Source organism: Schistocerca gregaria, chromosome 1, assembly GCF_023897955.1.
Source record: "Schistocerca gregaria isolate iqSchGreg1 chromosome 1, iqSchGreg1.2, whole genome shotgun sequence".
NCBI lineage: Eukaryota > Metazoa > Arthropoda > Insecta > Orthoptera > Acrididae > Schistocerca > Schistocerca gregaria.
In genome coordinates, this window is record NC_064920.1 from 70690523 (window position 1) to 70707945 (window position 17423).

Sequence of the window (17423 nt, forward strand, 5' to 3'; positions counted from 1 at the left end):
ATTGACCATTTTCTCCACTTCCTCAAATTTGATCCTACTTCCATCATAATTCCTAACCCATTCTACTTTTAAAACAATATTCGACATTGAGAACATTGACAGTACCAATGAGGCATTTAACCCCTGCAGTCTGTGTAGTTCAGGCAGAATGTGATTCTGTGATGTTTTGGGAGTGTTTGCGGAACCATGACGTGGTCCTTCTCGTTCAGGTTATGATTCAACATTACTGGTGACAATGTATTACTCGTTTTCTATATCTTCATGATTAGTATGCTGTGGACACTCCTGTCTTCCAAGATGATAGAAGCCATGTCCAAATGACTGCATGCATAAAAATCTGCTTTGATGAACTTGGTTATCTTATTACACCCAGACTGGCCCACAAAATCACCCAGCCTTGCACATGCAGAAAATGGCTGTGGACTATTTGAACCACTGGGTGAAACTTGTCAGTCAACATGTCAACAGTTTGGCATCTCTATTAAGGGAGCATCCCCAGCTAAACCTCATATTTAGTCAGAAAAAAGTCCACTTAAAAGGTGTCAGCCACAGTAGTTGATCCTTTGCAAAAATTTGGGCAAGAATTCTGGTTGTACATAGTTATGTCCTTCTGAATTTACAGCTTTCAAACATTAACGTGGACTGATTGCTACTCACTCTGCTTCACTGCATCCCTCTAATGCCTGAGCACAAAGTACTGTACAGTGGTACTCTTGTTTATAATTATAATACTTATAATCAACAAGTAACAGTGCTTATGTCATTGCATGACTGTGCTTGGTTTCTAAACTGTAGGTGGTGCCAGAGATCTTCTTGCTTTGAACAATTTTACGTTGTGGTTCATGAATGCAGTGTAAATTAATGATATGAATAAATCATTAAAGACATAGCGTAGCACTATTTAGTTATTAACATTGCTTTTGTTTATTATTTTCTTTGGACTGAAAAGCTGACACTGTTAAAAAAGAAGTGTTCACATTTGCAGGAGCATTGCTATTCTGCAACATGATTGGCATGATTAAAATGCAAATCAAAAACTGTTAACTCCATTTCATAATAATTCTTCGGTTGCATAGGTTTATTCATTTTGAAGTGAAGGGAAGGGTAGTCTGGTCCTAAATAGGCCTAAGTAGCCACATGTATGTGAGACCTTTTTTCATGTAAAACAATATACTGTTGAACAAGATTTCAAAGCACACTCAGTAGACATGACCATCTCCCCCATAATCTGCCATTGCCATCTACATCCCATGAATAGGAGGGAGCTGGTTGTTGCTCAGCTGAATGGTACTTCTGCTTGGGGATTATATGGCAGCAAATGGATGGAGTGAGTGACAAACTGCAGGTGTGCATGAATTTTAAAAACTGCACATTGACAAAGTACTAATTGTGTGCTATCAGAATTATAGCCCAAATTTTCATATGTGATGGATTGATGGGGCTGTTATATTGATATTGTGTTTGTTTCTCCTTAAACCATGAGGTCAAGCTGGTGACGATACCAAGAGGCAGTATTACATTGCTGACACCTCTCAGGGCTGACTTCACTGTGCTTATGATGATAATCTATTTCAGAGGTACTTAACATGTGAATTTAGGGTAACTTTGATACAAAGGGTGTATATGACCCAGGACAACTGGGAGATCTGGGGAAAACCCGGGAATTTTTCATCTTTGAGAAAACCGGGAAAAACCCGAGAATATTTTATAATTCTGGTAATTTTTCATTGTTTTAGTTTTCAGTTAAATGTTTGTAACTTTGATTGGTAAGAACCGATACTCTAATAAACAATATTACTGTATCTAGGTGCTTCAGAATAATACTGCATCAATTAAACATGAACAAGAGAAAAGAAAACGAAAATAGGACCTAACTTGCAAAGGAAATGCGCCATGTACAGCAGCAAAACACAGTGCTCATACAAGCGTCTGCCAACAGGAAAAGTGTCAGAGACTTTAGGAAGACTGTGCATTGCCTCATGACTATAAATTGACTCCGATGAGCGTGACGTCACAACTGCTTATGTTAGATTCGTTTGAGCAGTTGTGAGTGAGCTCATGCATAGTTGAGTCACGTATGGGTAGTACCTTCTCCCGCTTCTGGTTACAGAAGTGTGGCAGTTAGCTGTATAAGCAATAGCAGCAAGCAGCAAGATTCTACCTGTAAAAAATTTTACTGACGCACCTATGCTGGCAGATTCACGCATGCGTAACAGGCCCGGTTATAGGGGGCGGGTGTCAAACTGGAGTATCTGGCTCTTTTTTTGTGGAGAGGGGGGGAGGGGAAATTCATATTTTTGACAAAAAAGGCGTTTCACAAACTGCCAGCATCCAGCGTATGTTGTTCTATTGTTTGTTCATATGATTTTAAGACGCATCTCTGTGTAGGATTTTGAACATTTTTGAATAAATTCTAAGTTGATTGTTGAATGCGTGCATAGTGTACATGATGTCTCTGCAAGGGAACTCCCGTCGCATCTAGAAATAAACTTTCCTGCAGACGAAAGGGTACGGGGCTACATGAGCTGAGCGGAACAAAGCCGAACGGGTGAAAGTCGCTCGCTATTTTTCTGGTGGACTGGGATTGCGAATGATCAGCGTTGTTATAATTACTAGCAAAATCCATAGGTTGACACTACCAGAATGGAAATGAGTAACAATCCATAGGTTGACACTACCAGAATGGAAATGAGTAACAGGAATAAGAGGTAAGAAAGATAATACATTATCTATTCGGTGTATCCAAGAAAATGAAATTTTGACATAAAAGTTTTTGCCAGACCATTACACTAGTAAGAGCCAGTTGTTCAGTCCCTGGAAAACAGCCGATAAAGTAGCGTGGAAAACACATTGTACGAACACTTAATAATGCCTAACAGGAGAATAAACGAGGGATAACTAAACCAGTGATTGTGGCAGGGTTAGTGAAGTTAGACAGAGAGTAAGTTTTGACACTGTCAGAAATAGTTACAGAGTTACAGAATTAGTGATAACGAGATTGTTTGTTAGGACGAAGAAGGAGAAGAAATGGGGACATCACACAAATTATGGAAAAATATTCCAAATTTGTATAAAAATTTCATGCTACTACTTTTCCATATCATGCTTGGGAAGCTGGAGCCTATGTATGAAATGTGAAACTATTTCCTAACATAAAACTTTTTGCTTGTAGGTGGTCTGATAGGTATTTGATATTGGTAGTTCGTGAATTATATTCTGTGATGTTATAAAAAATGCCCAAACAGTCTCGTTTGTTTGTCTTATTTATTTAGCGTGTATTACAATTGCTGCAATATTAGGTAGGCCCATTTCATTTTTTCTAACAGACAGTGCAAAATACATGTAATCAGATCGAGAAATACACCAGTCTTGGTTGCTATTTGTATTAATAGCTTTTTTAGTATTAGACAATGACATATCATTGTTTCATGTAGCAAAACGTTTGACAAACTTTGATGAGGTAATAGATTCTTTTCCAGAAAGGAAAGCGTGCCATGTAAAGCTGTAGTAAGAATAGAGAAAAAAAAATGCTAGGACTTGAGGATTGAAGAAATGTGTACTGTCTTGCTTGTCTCTGGTCTTTACTTGTTTTATGTATTCTGTATTTAATTTTATGTCACAAAACAGCAAGTTATTAGCTAATATGTGATAAAGAGTGCAGATTTTCTGAAGAGTTCTTGTTCTTCTGGCTGCAAATAATCCCATCCAATATTAATTGCGAGTTTATTTATTTATTTTTTAAAGAGGGGCAGAATGTCAAACCGGTCGATTGGGAGAAGGAGAGGCAGCACAGGACATTTTAATTTCCACTGTCTTGAATATAGTTTGATGGCATCCATTACAAAATATTACACATTCGAATTCCACAGAGCAAAATATAGTGACGCACAATAGAAAAATGCTGTGTGAAGAGGCATGGCACTGCACTTTGCAGCACTTACGACCAAATAAAATGTCTCACATTTCCTTGAACACGTATGTTTATGTTTTATGTATCAGACTCTTCAGAAAGATGTGCACTAAAAAATGAACATTTTTTTGCTAAGTTGATTTTTTAAAGTTTTGGTGTCCTACCTCAAACGCTCTGGAGTGGCGAGAGGGGTGGGGGGGTGGTGGGGGGGGGGGGGGGCACTGTCTTGTATTGCCCCGGTTCGGAAATATCGTAGATCCAGGGATGATGCACAGAGCAGTCTGAGTTGTACTGATATATGTGTGAGAATGTTTGATGAATTTCTTAAGTCACAGAGCATTTTACACTTATATAAAAATCAACAAATGTCCAATACCCAGTAGCGGAGCATGCCCTCCAGCATAATTCTAGGGACCTAGGAACCTGCTACACCGTATGTGCCATTTGGCTTCTCCCACCCAACACCAGTCCCTCTGAACTGCGGAGATGGGAACTTGCACTCCAACACATCCTTTCATCCCGCCATCCCCCTGGACTGAACCTACGTTAACCAACCTCACTCCCATTTACTCTTCAGTCTTCTCCTCTTTCCCTTTCCTCTTTAGCCATTCATGCATGTTTTCATCGTACATCTTTATACTATATACCTCTTTACTTCTGTATGCATCCTCTTTGGTTTGAAGCTGGCACAGTACCTACAGTAGAATATTTTTGGTTTCCCTCTGACAACCATGCCTCCATCCTTGCTACCCTCCTTGTTTTCCTTTCCCTGTTGCTTCATAACCTGGGTTGTGAGTAACAAAACCTACTTTCCTTTCTTCCCTTTCTTTCCCCTCTCTCCTCCCTGATGAAGGAAGATTTATTCCGAAAGCTAGGAACTTAAATTTTCGGTTGTTTTTTGTGTATCTATCGGCTGTACTGAGCTGAGGTAAGTACTGGCCAGCCCCTCTATCTCTTTGTTAGTAATGTTTATTTACCTCTGAAATGTCAGGGATCCTTAGTTATACTAAGACTTACAATGACTTGATTTAAAAATGTGTAGATCTTCTTGCTTTCCACCTGTGAACATCTGTTGCTCTCGGCAAAAACAACCATAATTCTGTATCATGTCTGGACTGAAGTGGCCTTGATATCTTACTTCCATGGTAGACATCTCCTGGTGGAAACTTTTCACCATGTTCATCACTCACGGCTCCCATATTTGACAGAAAGAAGGTAAGATATGAATAATGCATCTTTAGTGACATTCAGTGAGATGTTGGAAGGCTCTTAGCAAGTTGTTCACAACTTGTGCATAGTTGTCTGCTCTATGGTTTCCAAGAAAGTTGTGTACAACAAGCACAGATGCATACCAAGCTGCTAGTTCTTGTTATGTGAGCTCCAGTCTGACATGTGAATTTCGAATCAACTTCCGTATTTCTCGTCCAACAAAGACTCCTGCTTTCAATGTTGAGTCAGTTTTCATATTTCCAAACTTGCCTTTGAGGTACTGAAAACCACAGTTTGTTTTATCCTTCACTGCAACAAACTCTTTCATAAGACCTGGTTTGTTGTGGAGTAGAGGTAGGTAAATCTTTTTACAATCCACAAGATGTACATGTGGAACGTTGTGCTGTCCGACTACAGGTAAATTTCTGGGTGGCTAATTTCTCACTGTGTAGTGATTCTTGTCATTTCGACTATTCCACAGCCATTGAAAGTGCATGTGCTTTGTGTACTCAGTCTGCATTCCTAACAGAAAGGCTGCAACCTCCAAATCACTGCAAATATTCCAGTTATGCTCAGAGTACTTAAGCAGCATCAAGGGAGTGTTCATTGTTTCGTAGATTTCGTTCATTTCCACAGCATGAGCAATAGGAATTGATGGCTTCTGGTTGTCATTGTGTATTAGTGCAGCCTTGAGACAGCTTGAGCTAGTGTCAATAAAAAGTCTGCATTCTTTTGCTATGTCTTTGTTACCTATTTCCTTTTCTGAGTCCTGTCACATCATGACAGAAGCAAACACCACGTTGAACAGCATAATATGCTGTGAATTTCACGTGCTGATCTTGAAAGTGCATAACTATAGCACCTCTCTCGAGTAAGTTCGAGTCCTTCAGTCTGGAACCCAAAAGTTCTGACTTTTATTTCGACAGGGACAAATAGCGAACCAGGCCATCCAGTTTGGCTTGGCTGATCAAATGTGGCTTTTTAATGTCATTGTCGGGATCATTCATGTATTCCAAGACTCCAGCATCACTGTCATTACCTTCAGCATCACTTTCTTCATTGTTCATTGCATCGGATGAAGAAGGAATTGGTACTTGGTAATCTGTACCATGCGCCACAGGCTTTAGTGCAGACTCACAATCTGAAGAAACGGATTTTTGACTTGTTCTTCTTGCTGTACCTTGATATGTTGGTAAATTAAGAATAGCAATCTCTCAGCTCCTGCCAGATCATGAAAACAGCAAATAGCATTTGATTTTGCTTACCATTTAACCACTGGGTTAGGTCGGAGTAACAGACTTGCAACAGAGATGAGCAGCCCAGGATTTTGTTTGACCTTCCATTTCCGTTTTGTAAGCTATAAGCAGCTTTCTGGTCATGCTCTTGTACTGGTTGGATGTTGTATACTTGCCACAAATGTGGCAAAAGCAGTCCGGACAATTCACACAACTGTGCCTATTCATCTTTTGTTTACTGAATCACAATATATGGAACTACCAAATTGCCTTATATGAAATAACTTATATGCATGTTACTGGGACTGTTGATTAATAAAACACAGAACTACACTAGCACGAACTATTCTCTAATCATGCCTGAATCAGACTGATTGATCAACAGGAGAAACAGCATGTGAACTAATTTTATAAGACATGCTGAAACCTACATGCATGCTGTAGTTTGTGGACAAGTTAGAACTTGTCACAGACTAGTCAGAAAATTTCCAAACTTGCTTGTTTGTCTTTACTACAGTACATGTAGATTTTGACAGATGCATAAAGCAGAGTAACCTCGAGAATACACACACTCACACATTCATACATTAAACATGGCTCATTGATGCAGCTACATAACCCATGTACTGTCTTTTAATATCTTATCACTTTCAGCTGTAACTTCAATTCCATATGTCCTACAACATTTCTAATCGCAGAATCGGAATCAGGACACCATATTAAATAACACTTGTATTATTTTCATACAGTTAGTATTCTGTCATGACATAAACTCTCATTTTTTGTGTATGATTCCTTAATTTTAAATAAAATTTTTAAATCACTTTAAATTTTATTTTTGTTTCAACCACATTCATCTCAGTTCATTTTAACTGGTGCTAATAACCTTCTGCTTGATTTCGCTAATGCTCACTGTCCCTCCCACACCACCACCACCACCACCACTAAAAATATATTTATTCGTAGAGAATAAGCAAGGATATTTGTATGTGATTTATGAAGTAGTTCATTTTCTTTCATGTAAGAAACATGATCTTCAACTTGTGTTACTCAGCTGGTCTCTGTTGAAAGACTATCTTATCTGTTGTAAATAGTTTTTCCTTCTCATTTCATTATGTCCTCCCCCCTACCAATACCTCAAATCCTTCACCCTGTAATGCGCCATCTCCATACCATTATCGTTTCTTTGTGTTAAATTATATACTCTCTTTAAATGGAAGTGGCTGACACTGAAAATCTTGCATGAAACCTAGAGAAGCTGCTACTCTGACAAAGATGTAATTTAATTTTATTCTTGATTTTCTGAAGAAAGTAAGTTTAACCTTATGTCAGCAGTTGGCATCTTAAAGACTTCTCCACTTTTGTAGTTCCAGTTCCAGTCCAGAAAGCACAAGCAGCCCCCAAACGGAATGTTCAAAGGCAAACACGAGTTGTGGAGGACAGCATAATAACAAGACCGGAATGGTTGTCTAGTAAAAAGGGTAATTGCTTTTAATATGTTAACCCTTACACCTACTGCTTGATTTTACTGGTAAAAATTAATTTCATAAGAATGTAGTTTCTTGTTTGCTTTAAGGTAGGGGTCAGTCCATTTCAGATCACACAATATAAACCAAATTTTTTGCTTAACATTTTTTTAAAAATTTTTGCTATTTTTTTTTATCATGAGTTTCCTATAGGTAGAGAGTCACAAAACCCTGTATGAAAAATGGTTGTAAGCCATAGTTTTTTTCTGGCAGCCATTTTTAAAATGGTGGTTGGACCAGGTTTAATAGAAAATGTGGTTTTGCAGGAAGTTTAATCGCCAAGTTATTTTAAAAGATATCAAAATAATTAAAAAACCACTGTGTGATTGTTCAATTTCTCCCTGTGTATTTCTTGTTTGAACAGTCCATGTGTGTATGGACGGTCCATAGTGTCCAACAGGCACAATATTTCGGCAATCAGACATGTTGCCATCATCAGGTGTGCTGACGAACTGAGCTCTTCAGTTTCTCGCGGCGTATTTCTTGCTCAAACACGCCATGGGTCTACTGCCAGTCCATAATGTCCAACGGGCACAATATTTCGGCGATTAGGCATGTTGCCATTGTCAGGTGCGCTAATGAACTGAGCCCACACTCAAGAGCTCAGTTCGTCAGTGCACCTGACAATGGAGACGTGTGTGGTTGCTGAAATATTGTGCCCATTGGAAACTATGGACTGGCAGTGCACCAGTGGACTGTTTGAGCAAAAAACCACTGTGTTCAGCATGAACTTCAGGCATACATTTTTTTTAAATTTTTATATCCAGCAAGACAGTCAGTCAAACTATTTCTGCAAAGACTCAGGAAAAATTTATCAGTCATTACTTTTGATGAAGGAAGAGAGACTCTGTAATAATATGTTATTTCTGTGTTGAGTGTGTACGTAACTATATGCAGTATAAGTTTTAGGCCTGAGCATGCACTCCTGTTTTTCTAGAGCTTTTCAAATATGGCTAAACGCCTTTTAACGTCCATTATCAATATCTAAAAAGAGACTGAATGAAAACAAGTGAGCATTTTAGAGAACTTTTTTATACTCATTGGAATATCTCACAGAAATGTATGAATGAAACTCAACTACAATGAGATTAATAGAGCAGTGAACTTTGGTAAAAATGCAACGTGCCTACATGCTTGTTCAGTGCCACATTAACAAACAAAGGCTTGAAATTATTACAATTGACATTGGTTGAATGATGTTTTAATCATTGCAATAAATGATCAAATATTTCTACTTTTAAATAACAGTAGGTAGTAACGGGCAAGTACGAGTTCTAATTCTTAACTTACTGATACATTTATTGTACTACACTTGGCGTTCAGATTACACACATTAATGTTTCTCTATGTATTTAGATTTAAAATTTTAGTTGTAACTACTTGCCAGTTGCAATTTCCATTAGAGAGTTAAACAAACATGATATTTCATTGCAAGGTTATCAATTATGTTGTGTGTCCTACCAGACAGTGTTGTAAGTTCCAATGGAGTCACTTTTCATACTATTTTCTTTGCAGGCACCAAAGTCAGAGTTTTGCCAGTGTAGACTTTAACTCCCCCATTTGCAACTGTTTTCAGGAATAACAGATTGTTCAAGTATTAAATATGAGCTGTTTTGTAGGTGAACTAATAAGTGAACATTGTCATGAGCAACCCTACAAGAAAGCAGAAAGCAGTGCCTTAAGACTTGCCAGCTGAAGAACAATGTCAGCTAAAATTAAGCATTTCAAAAGAAATTACCAATATTTGCCATTAACACAAAGATAAATATTTAGACAAATGCAACCACATTTTTGGGAAATATGTTGTGACCCATTTGGTACTAAGAAAAAAGTTAAAAACGGTTTGCATAAAATACTAATTGAACATTTTTCCAAGAGTAAAAATGTGAATATTAACTTAATGCCTGGACAAGCTCTATGTCTAACATGTGCATCAAGAATAATTGTAGAAAAACCAGTCAAGGAAGTGGCAAATAGTGTCAAAAGTGACCATGAATTTCTTTCTGGGCCTTTTGAATGTGTTGAGAATAATGTGTTGCATCAAGTAGAATCCATTTGTAAAACTTTGGAATTATCTCCTTTGTGAAGCTTAACACAGAACACTGACTGTCAGCTTTACAAAGAACTGATAAAATCACAAGTGCAGTCAAGTGAAAATTGCAAGAATGTTTCCATAATTACTTAGAATCTCAGAATCAGAATAATACAGAAAATGTGCAAAATGAATATGATATCTTATTACCAAAGAGTGAAAGAAAAATTCAAAATTTCTTGTAAAGATCATGAAATTAAGATAATTAGCCTCTTGCCAAGATCATGGCCTAAGAAAAAAATAATTGAGGAGTTTGATGCATCTGAATACATGGTGAAGTTAACTAGGCAGCTAGTAAAGGCTCAAGGGAGGATGATGAAAACAATTGCTTATGTCCTGGTAAGTAATAGTGTTTTTCAACTGTTGTTAACAATGTTAAGGTGCAGAAGCAGAAAAGATTAATTCTTGTCTCGCTGAATGATCTCTACAGCCTCCATAAACAGAAATATCCAGATCACAAAATTGGCCGCTCTATGTTTTGCATTCTATGACCAAAGTGGTGCGTTCTAATGGGTTCATCAGAACTCATAATGTATACGTTTGCAAGCATAATAAAAACACAAAGCTTATGATGTGGGAGCAAAGCTTAATGCAAATTATAAACACCTGATAGCTTTCATGGTATGTGACATTAATATTAAAAAATGTGTGCTTGACACCTGTGAAGATGTTTTTAAAAAGGAACTTGGTATCTTGCCTGACAAAGTAATTTTCAAACAGAGCTGAGCTTATTACAGAGGTAATGCCCAGTGATGAATTTTTACATTCTCTTGTTGATAAGCTGGTGCTTTTAACATCCCATCACTTTATCTCGAAAGCTCAAGGCCCATATTTCAAGGAAACAAATGAAAACCTGAAAGAAACCCACTGCATAGTGACTGGTGATTTTGCAGAAAACTATACAGTTACAGTACAGGATGAAATTCAAAGTTTTCATTGGACTAATACACAAACAACACGGCATCCGTTTGTCATCTGCTTTAAAAAAGAAGACAAAGTATGTTGCAAATCTATTTGTGTGATTAGTGACCACCTTAATCACAATAGCTTGTGTATATGTTTCAACATCATCTCATTAAGGAAATTAAGAATATCATAGGTAATGTTGAAATGGTCATTAACTTTAGCAATGGTGCAAGCAGCCAGTACAAAAATAAGGAACACTTCATTACTGTTTGACAACATAAAAATGATTGGTTTACTAGGAGAGTGGAATTTCTTTGCTTCATCACATGGAGTGAATTCTTGTGATGGCATAGGCAGAACAACAAAATGAGAAGTTGAACGAGCTTCCCTTCAAAGACCTTAACACAGAACAGATCCTGACTCCACAAGGTATATTCAAATACTGTCCACAGAGTATTTCTTGAATTAAATATATATTTACCTCTTCGCCTGAAATTGAGCAAATCAAAATGAAACACAGAGAGATTTGAATGTTGTTTACCAGTTTAAGAAAAAAGAAGCCATCACAGATACGCCCCCAAATAAGATGTATTGTTACTTCCAAAGCCTCAAACTTTGATGATCATCAGACTTCAATAGTTTTTACAAACATATCATATTTCATAAATAATGACTTTGTCGTTTGTAAGATGAGAAGTGGTAGCTTGGAAAAATGGAAGACAAAAGTGAACATATAGGGTGCAAATGCTCCGGGAAAAACGGGAAAAACCTTGGAATTTTTTCATCCAGGAGAAAATTGGGGAAAACCTGTGAATTTTTTGGAATTCTGGGAATTTTTCATAGTTTTAGTCTTCAGTTAAACTTTTGTACTTTTGACTGGTTAGAGCTAATAAACAGCAATATGTGTCAAGGCTTTAGGACAAAGACTATGGAATACTTCAAAACAATAAACTGCTGGCAACGAGCATGATGTTACAATTGTTGATATTAAGTTCATTTGAGCAGTTGGCCGCAAGCTCATGCATGTGCGCAGTTGAGTTGCATATGGGCAGTACCTTCTACCACTTCCAGCTCCTTGAAGTGTGACTGTTCACTGTATCAGCAGTAGCAACAAGCAGCCAGATGCTACCCAGGAACATTTTTTGGTGTGCCCAAGCTGCCAGATTCGTGCATGTGCATAGCAGTCTGGGTTCTAGCAGGGTGGGGTTAGTCTCCACGTAAGCTGTGTTTATGTTTAGTGATTTCCTCTTTGTTTACACTTCTCACATCAAATGAAAATGAAACGGATTTCTGTGGTTGAGAGCTATCAAGTGAATTAAAATGCATTCACATAATTATGGAAGGCTAACATATGTTATTAGTTTTAGTTTTCTGATTTTATTTTACTTCCATGTTTTTGGCACCCAGTCGCTTTGCAAAACAAAGGAATTCTTTTTGTCCAGTTGCTAAATAAATGTGGCTTTTATTAATCTTTTCCCCAGAGGCAGTCAGTTTATTAGAAACAGTATTTCATTCTGCATTATTGGCTAGTTTCAATGTGTCACTGAATTTCAGTTTCACATTTTCAACTTCTGGTATGTATGGCATTATGCCATAACAAAGAACCAAACATGAGGTAATACAATACTGGTACTCTAAGAAAATCTTCATCCTCACTCTAGATTTCAATGCTTCAGGAACTAATGTGCTGTTTCAGATATATACAAATAAAAAATATATGCATCGTAAATGTTGCTGCACATCAGATCTTTCTAAAACCTTTTGCCATGGTTTTTCGCTTTCTGAAGTTTCACACTAATGAATAAAACCTGTACCGCTCAAAGGATTGATATTTTTATGACTCCAAGGGAAAGTATGGTGGCACTTATGATGGAAAAGGTGTATTTTTCACCTTGGAAGAAGTGTATTTTCACATGGGAAAAACTGTTTTTAACTGGAAAATCCAGGATTGATATTTTTATGGCTCCAAGAGAAAGTATAGTGTCACTTATAATGGAAAAGGTGTATTTTTCACCTTGGAAGAAGTGTATTTTCACATGAGAAAAAGTGTGTTTTTAACTGGAAAATCAAGGAAATATCCGGGAATTTTTTGTCCTTGTCCGTGTATATGCTCTGACATAACAGTGATGTTTTGGTACCTTTTATTCACCCTTCTGAACCAAAAACTGCCTTTCAACTTTGCTTGGGTGCTTGCAAAGAAAATAGTATCAAAAGTGACTCCATTGAAACTCACAACAGTGTCTGGTACAACACATAACATAACTGGTAACCTGTGCAATGAAACAACATGTTTGTTTAGCTCTCTAATGGGAATTACAGCTGGCAAGTAGTTACAACTAAAATTTTAAATCTAAATACACTTTGTACATAAAGTCCGGGAACACTTTCATCAATTATTTATTTCTCAAGAACCAAACATTGTATAGATATCATCCATATGTCATTTTGAAGAGAAACCCTGAAAGCTTTTTCTCGTGCATACCACCACAGCGTAGTTTGGTAATTTGCCGATAGTCAGCACTAGTCACAAACACGGCGAGTTCAGGTGTGGACTGAGTTTTCTGTGTGTTGGAGTTCGACAAAAACAAGTGTGCTACAGCTGTTCAACGGATCTTTAGAACCAAGTATGCTGAGAAGCCACCAACAAGGAAGGTCATTTACCACTGGCACAACAAATTCATTACATTACAGATGTCCCAGTGTGAGTGAAGTGAATGTGGAGCATGTACGAGAGTCTCTCTTCCTTCATAAAAAGTAATGATTGATAAATTTTTTCTGAGTCTTTGGAGAAATAGTTTGACTTGACTGTCCTGCAAGATAAAAAAATTTATTTAAAAAAATTTATGCCTGAAGTTCATTTCATGTTGAACACACTGTTTATTTAATTGTTCTGAGATCTTTTAAAATAACTTGGCAGTTAAACTTCCTGCAAACCACATTTTTCATTAAACTTGGCTGAAGCGCTAGTTTAAAAACGGCTGCCAGAAAAATACTATGGCTTATAAAACTTTTTCAAACAATGTTTTGTGACTGTCAGGAAAATATTGAGAGCAACATTGCCTGGATGATTTGAAATGGATTGACCTGTACTGTACAATATGGCAGGCAGTCTCCATGCAGTTTTATCATTGCAATATGTTTCTTAATCTTTGATATCAGGTATATATTTTAAGAAGTGATACTAATCATCAACCTTTGGTAAACAGTGCTACAGTTTCTCTTAGATAACAAATATTTAATCTAAAGAACAAGGATTTTTTTAAAGGAGGCATGTCCAGAATTGTATGAAAAGGCTATATATTTATGAAAAATATACACTTTCACAGATGTACTTCAAACATCATTTTCCAGTGTAGTCACCATCTATGTCAGTGCATTTGTGGAGCTGAGGTATGAGTTTTCTGATACCTACTTCAACCACTCTCTGAACCACTGAACATCATCATCGGTAGGAAACCCACTTTTACACCTGCAAACAAATTCATAGTGGTGAAAATATGAAGGTGTCAGATCAGGGCTGTGGTTGATGATGTCACAACAGTATGAACCCAAGATTTGCCTTATGGCATTGTCTGTGTGGGGATGTTGATTATCATGCAACAAGCACATTCACTTCATTAATTTACTGCTATTTTCGTTCTATATCACACTCTGTTGTGTTTTTATGATTTTACAGCACTGTGCAGCATTACCATTTCTTGTTTTAATGGACCCAAAGTTTTGAATTTTTTCACTGATGATTGTTTCCATTCCAGGGGTATAGAAAGCCACTTATCACCATTCACAACAGAATCAAGGATTCTTTGTCTTAGTTTGAAGAAGTAAAGAAACTCCCATGGAGATGTGATTCTGTTGTTGCCGCACGGGATTAGGCGAGCGGTCTAAGGCGCTGCAGTCATGGACTGTGCGGCTGGTCCCGATGGAGGTTCGAGTCCTCCCTCGGGCATAATTTAGGTTAAGTAGTGTGTAAGCTTAGGGACTGATGACCTTAGCAGTTAAGTCCCATAAGATTTCACACACATTTGAACTTTTGTGATCTGTTGACTTTGTGTTGATATGTGAACTGTTTTGGTACCCATCTCACACACAATTTTCGAAAACCAAATGTTTGAGTAATGATTCCATGCAGAAGAGATAGCAAGATTCTGGAAACATTTTGTTCATCTCATCCAGAGCCAATCGGTGATCACAATGAATCATTTTATCGATCTTGCTCACCATCTCATCAGTCACAGTGGGAAATGACAGATTCTTCATCATGAACATCCTTCCTGCCAGCTGTAATCTCATTAGGATGATTCATCACACCATCCCCACAAACAAGTTTAATTTCACTGAAAATCTCTAACAGCACATTTCCCTTTCCAAGAAGAAACTGTATTATGCTTCTCATGTCACAGCTTGTGGGATTCAGAATAGACACATTCAATTCAGCACAGCACTGAACTGAGAAATGAGTGTGCCTTCTACTGCCATCACCTTGTCGTTGAATGCAGTGCTGCGAACAATATCCGTTTGGGCATCAGAGGCTCAGTTCTCTTATTTTATGGACATGCCTCATAACTTTCTCAGTTATTATTTCTAGGAAATTGTCACTGCAAATTGCTAGTTTTACTTGTATGGCCATGGAAGCAAAGATTTAAGTATAGTTTCACCCAACCAAAAATATGTCTCCATTTTCTAGGAAAGTCTGGAACCACAATCCGGATGAATACAAATTACTTCAAACTGACGTCAATAACCGACTTTATGTTGTACCAGTACCGTGTTGACTTTGCACCAGAAGAGGAAACTACAGCTGCAAAAATACAGCTGTTGAAAATCCATAAGGAAGCTCTGGGAGGATACATTTTTGATGGAAGTGTAATGTTCACAGCAAAGAAGCTAGATAAGGATGTGAGTTAGGCATGAATTATGTATTAATTACCTTCAATATCACAAGAAGATACACTGTATTCCATATTTAAACATGTTTGAGATCTCTATGATTTTTGCTTCCAAAACATGTTTCCTCTTACTGAAAAACTCTTTGTGGCTCTCCAGTTGGAAAGGGGTGGGTTTTGCGAGGTTCAGTTAGTGACCTGTCCCTTATTTTTCAGATGTCTAATGTGCCTACCAAAGGTATTAAATTGGTTATCAGTATTGCGATAGTTGATGTTACAACAGTCATTTCATTATATTCCATAAGAACATGCTGGAACATACTGTTGAAGGTTCTACATAAATTATGTATTTTTTTGTCAGAGTTTCTGCTTGACAGACTTTTTGATATTTAAAATTTGTATTTATTGTACATTGTCTTATTTTTAAGGTCAAAAAATGTTTGATACTACGTGTTTCTGAAGTTTATCCTTTGTTGATATCAGATCACTCACACACACACACACACTTTTCATATTAGGTGTATTGTACTTACATCTACTGCCACATAGTCTATATCAGTGACCTCAGTAGTCATTAGAGAGCAGAATGGGACACTCCAGGGAACTCATGGACTTCGAACATGATCAGGTGATTGGGTGTGACTTGTTTCATACGTCTGTGCGAGACATTTCCACACTCCCAAACATCCTTAGATCCACTGTTTTTGATGTGATAGTTAAGTGGAAACATGAAGGGACATGCACAGCACAAAAGCATAGAGGTCGACCTCGCCTGTTGACTGACAGCAGACTGCCAACAGTTGAACAGGGTTGTAATGTGTAATAGGCACACATCTATACAGACCATCACACAGGAATTCCAAACTGCATCAGAATCCACTGCAACTACTATGACAGTTAGGGGGTTGGTGAGAAAACTTGGATTTCATGGTCAAGTGGCTACTCATAAGCAACACATGATGCTGGTAAATATGAAATGACACCTCACTTGGTGTATGGAGCATAAACATTGGATGACTGAACAGTTGAAAAACATTATGTGGAGTGACAAATCACGGCACACAATGCGCCGATTCAATATCAGAGTGTGGGTATGGCGAATGCCCGGTGAACCTTGTGTGCCAGAAAATTCGGAGGCGGTTGTGTAATGGTTTTGTCATGTTTCTCATGGAGGGAATGTGAACCCTTTGTTTTGCCTGGCACTATCACAGCACAGGTCTTCATTGATGTTTTAAGCACTGCCTTGCTTCCCACTATTGAAGATCAATTCAGGGATGGCGATTGCATCTTTCAACATGATCGATCACTGTTCATAATGCACAGCCTGCAGCTGAGTGGTTACACGACAGTAATATCCGTGTAATGGACTGGCCTCCACAGAGTTCTGACCGGAATCCTATAGAAGACCTTTGGGATGTTTTGGAATGTCAACTTCATGCCAAGCCTCACCGACCCATACCTATACCTCTCCTCAGTGCAGGGCTCCATGAAGAATGGGCTGCCATTCCCCAAGAAACCGTCCAGCACCTGATTGAACATATGTCTGTGATAGTGGCAGCTGTCACCAAGCCTAAGGGTGGGCCAACACCATATTGATCTCCAGCATTACCTATGGAGGGCACCACGAACTTGTAAGTCATTTTCAGCCAGGTGTACGGAGTA

The 17423-nt window shown here is 37.9% G+C and overlaps 1 protein-coding gene across 1 annotated transcript in view; it reads left to right on the top strand.

Moving 5' to 3' along the window:
- Positions 1-17423, top strand: part of LOC126331023 (piwi-like protein Siwi) — a 242412-nt gene that overhangs the window by 36653 nt on the left and 188336 nt on the right. The window contains 2 exon segments of the mRNA XM_049996440.1: positions 7722-7835; positions 15563-15774. Of these exon segments, the coding sequence (XP_049852397.1) occupies positions 7722-7835; positions 15563-15774 (326 nt within the window).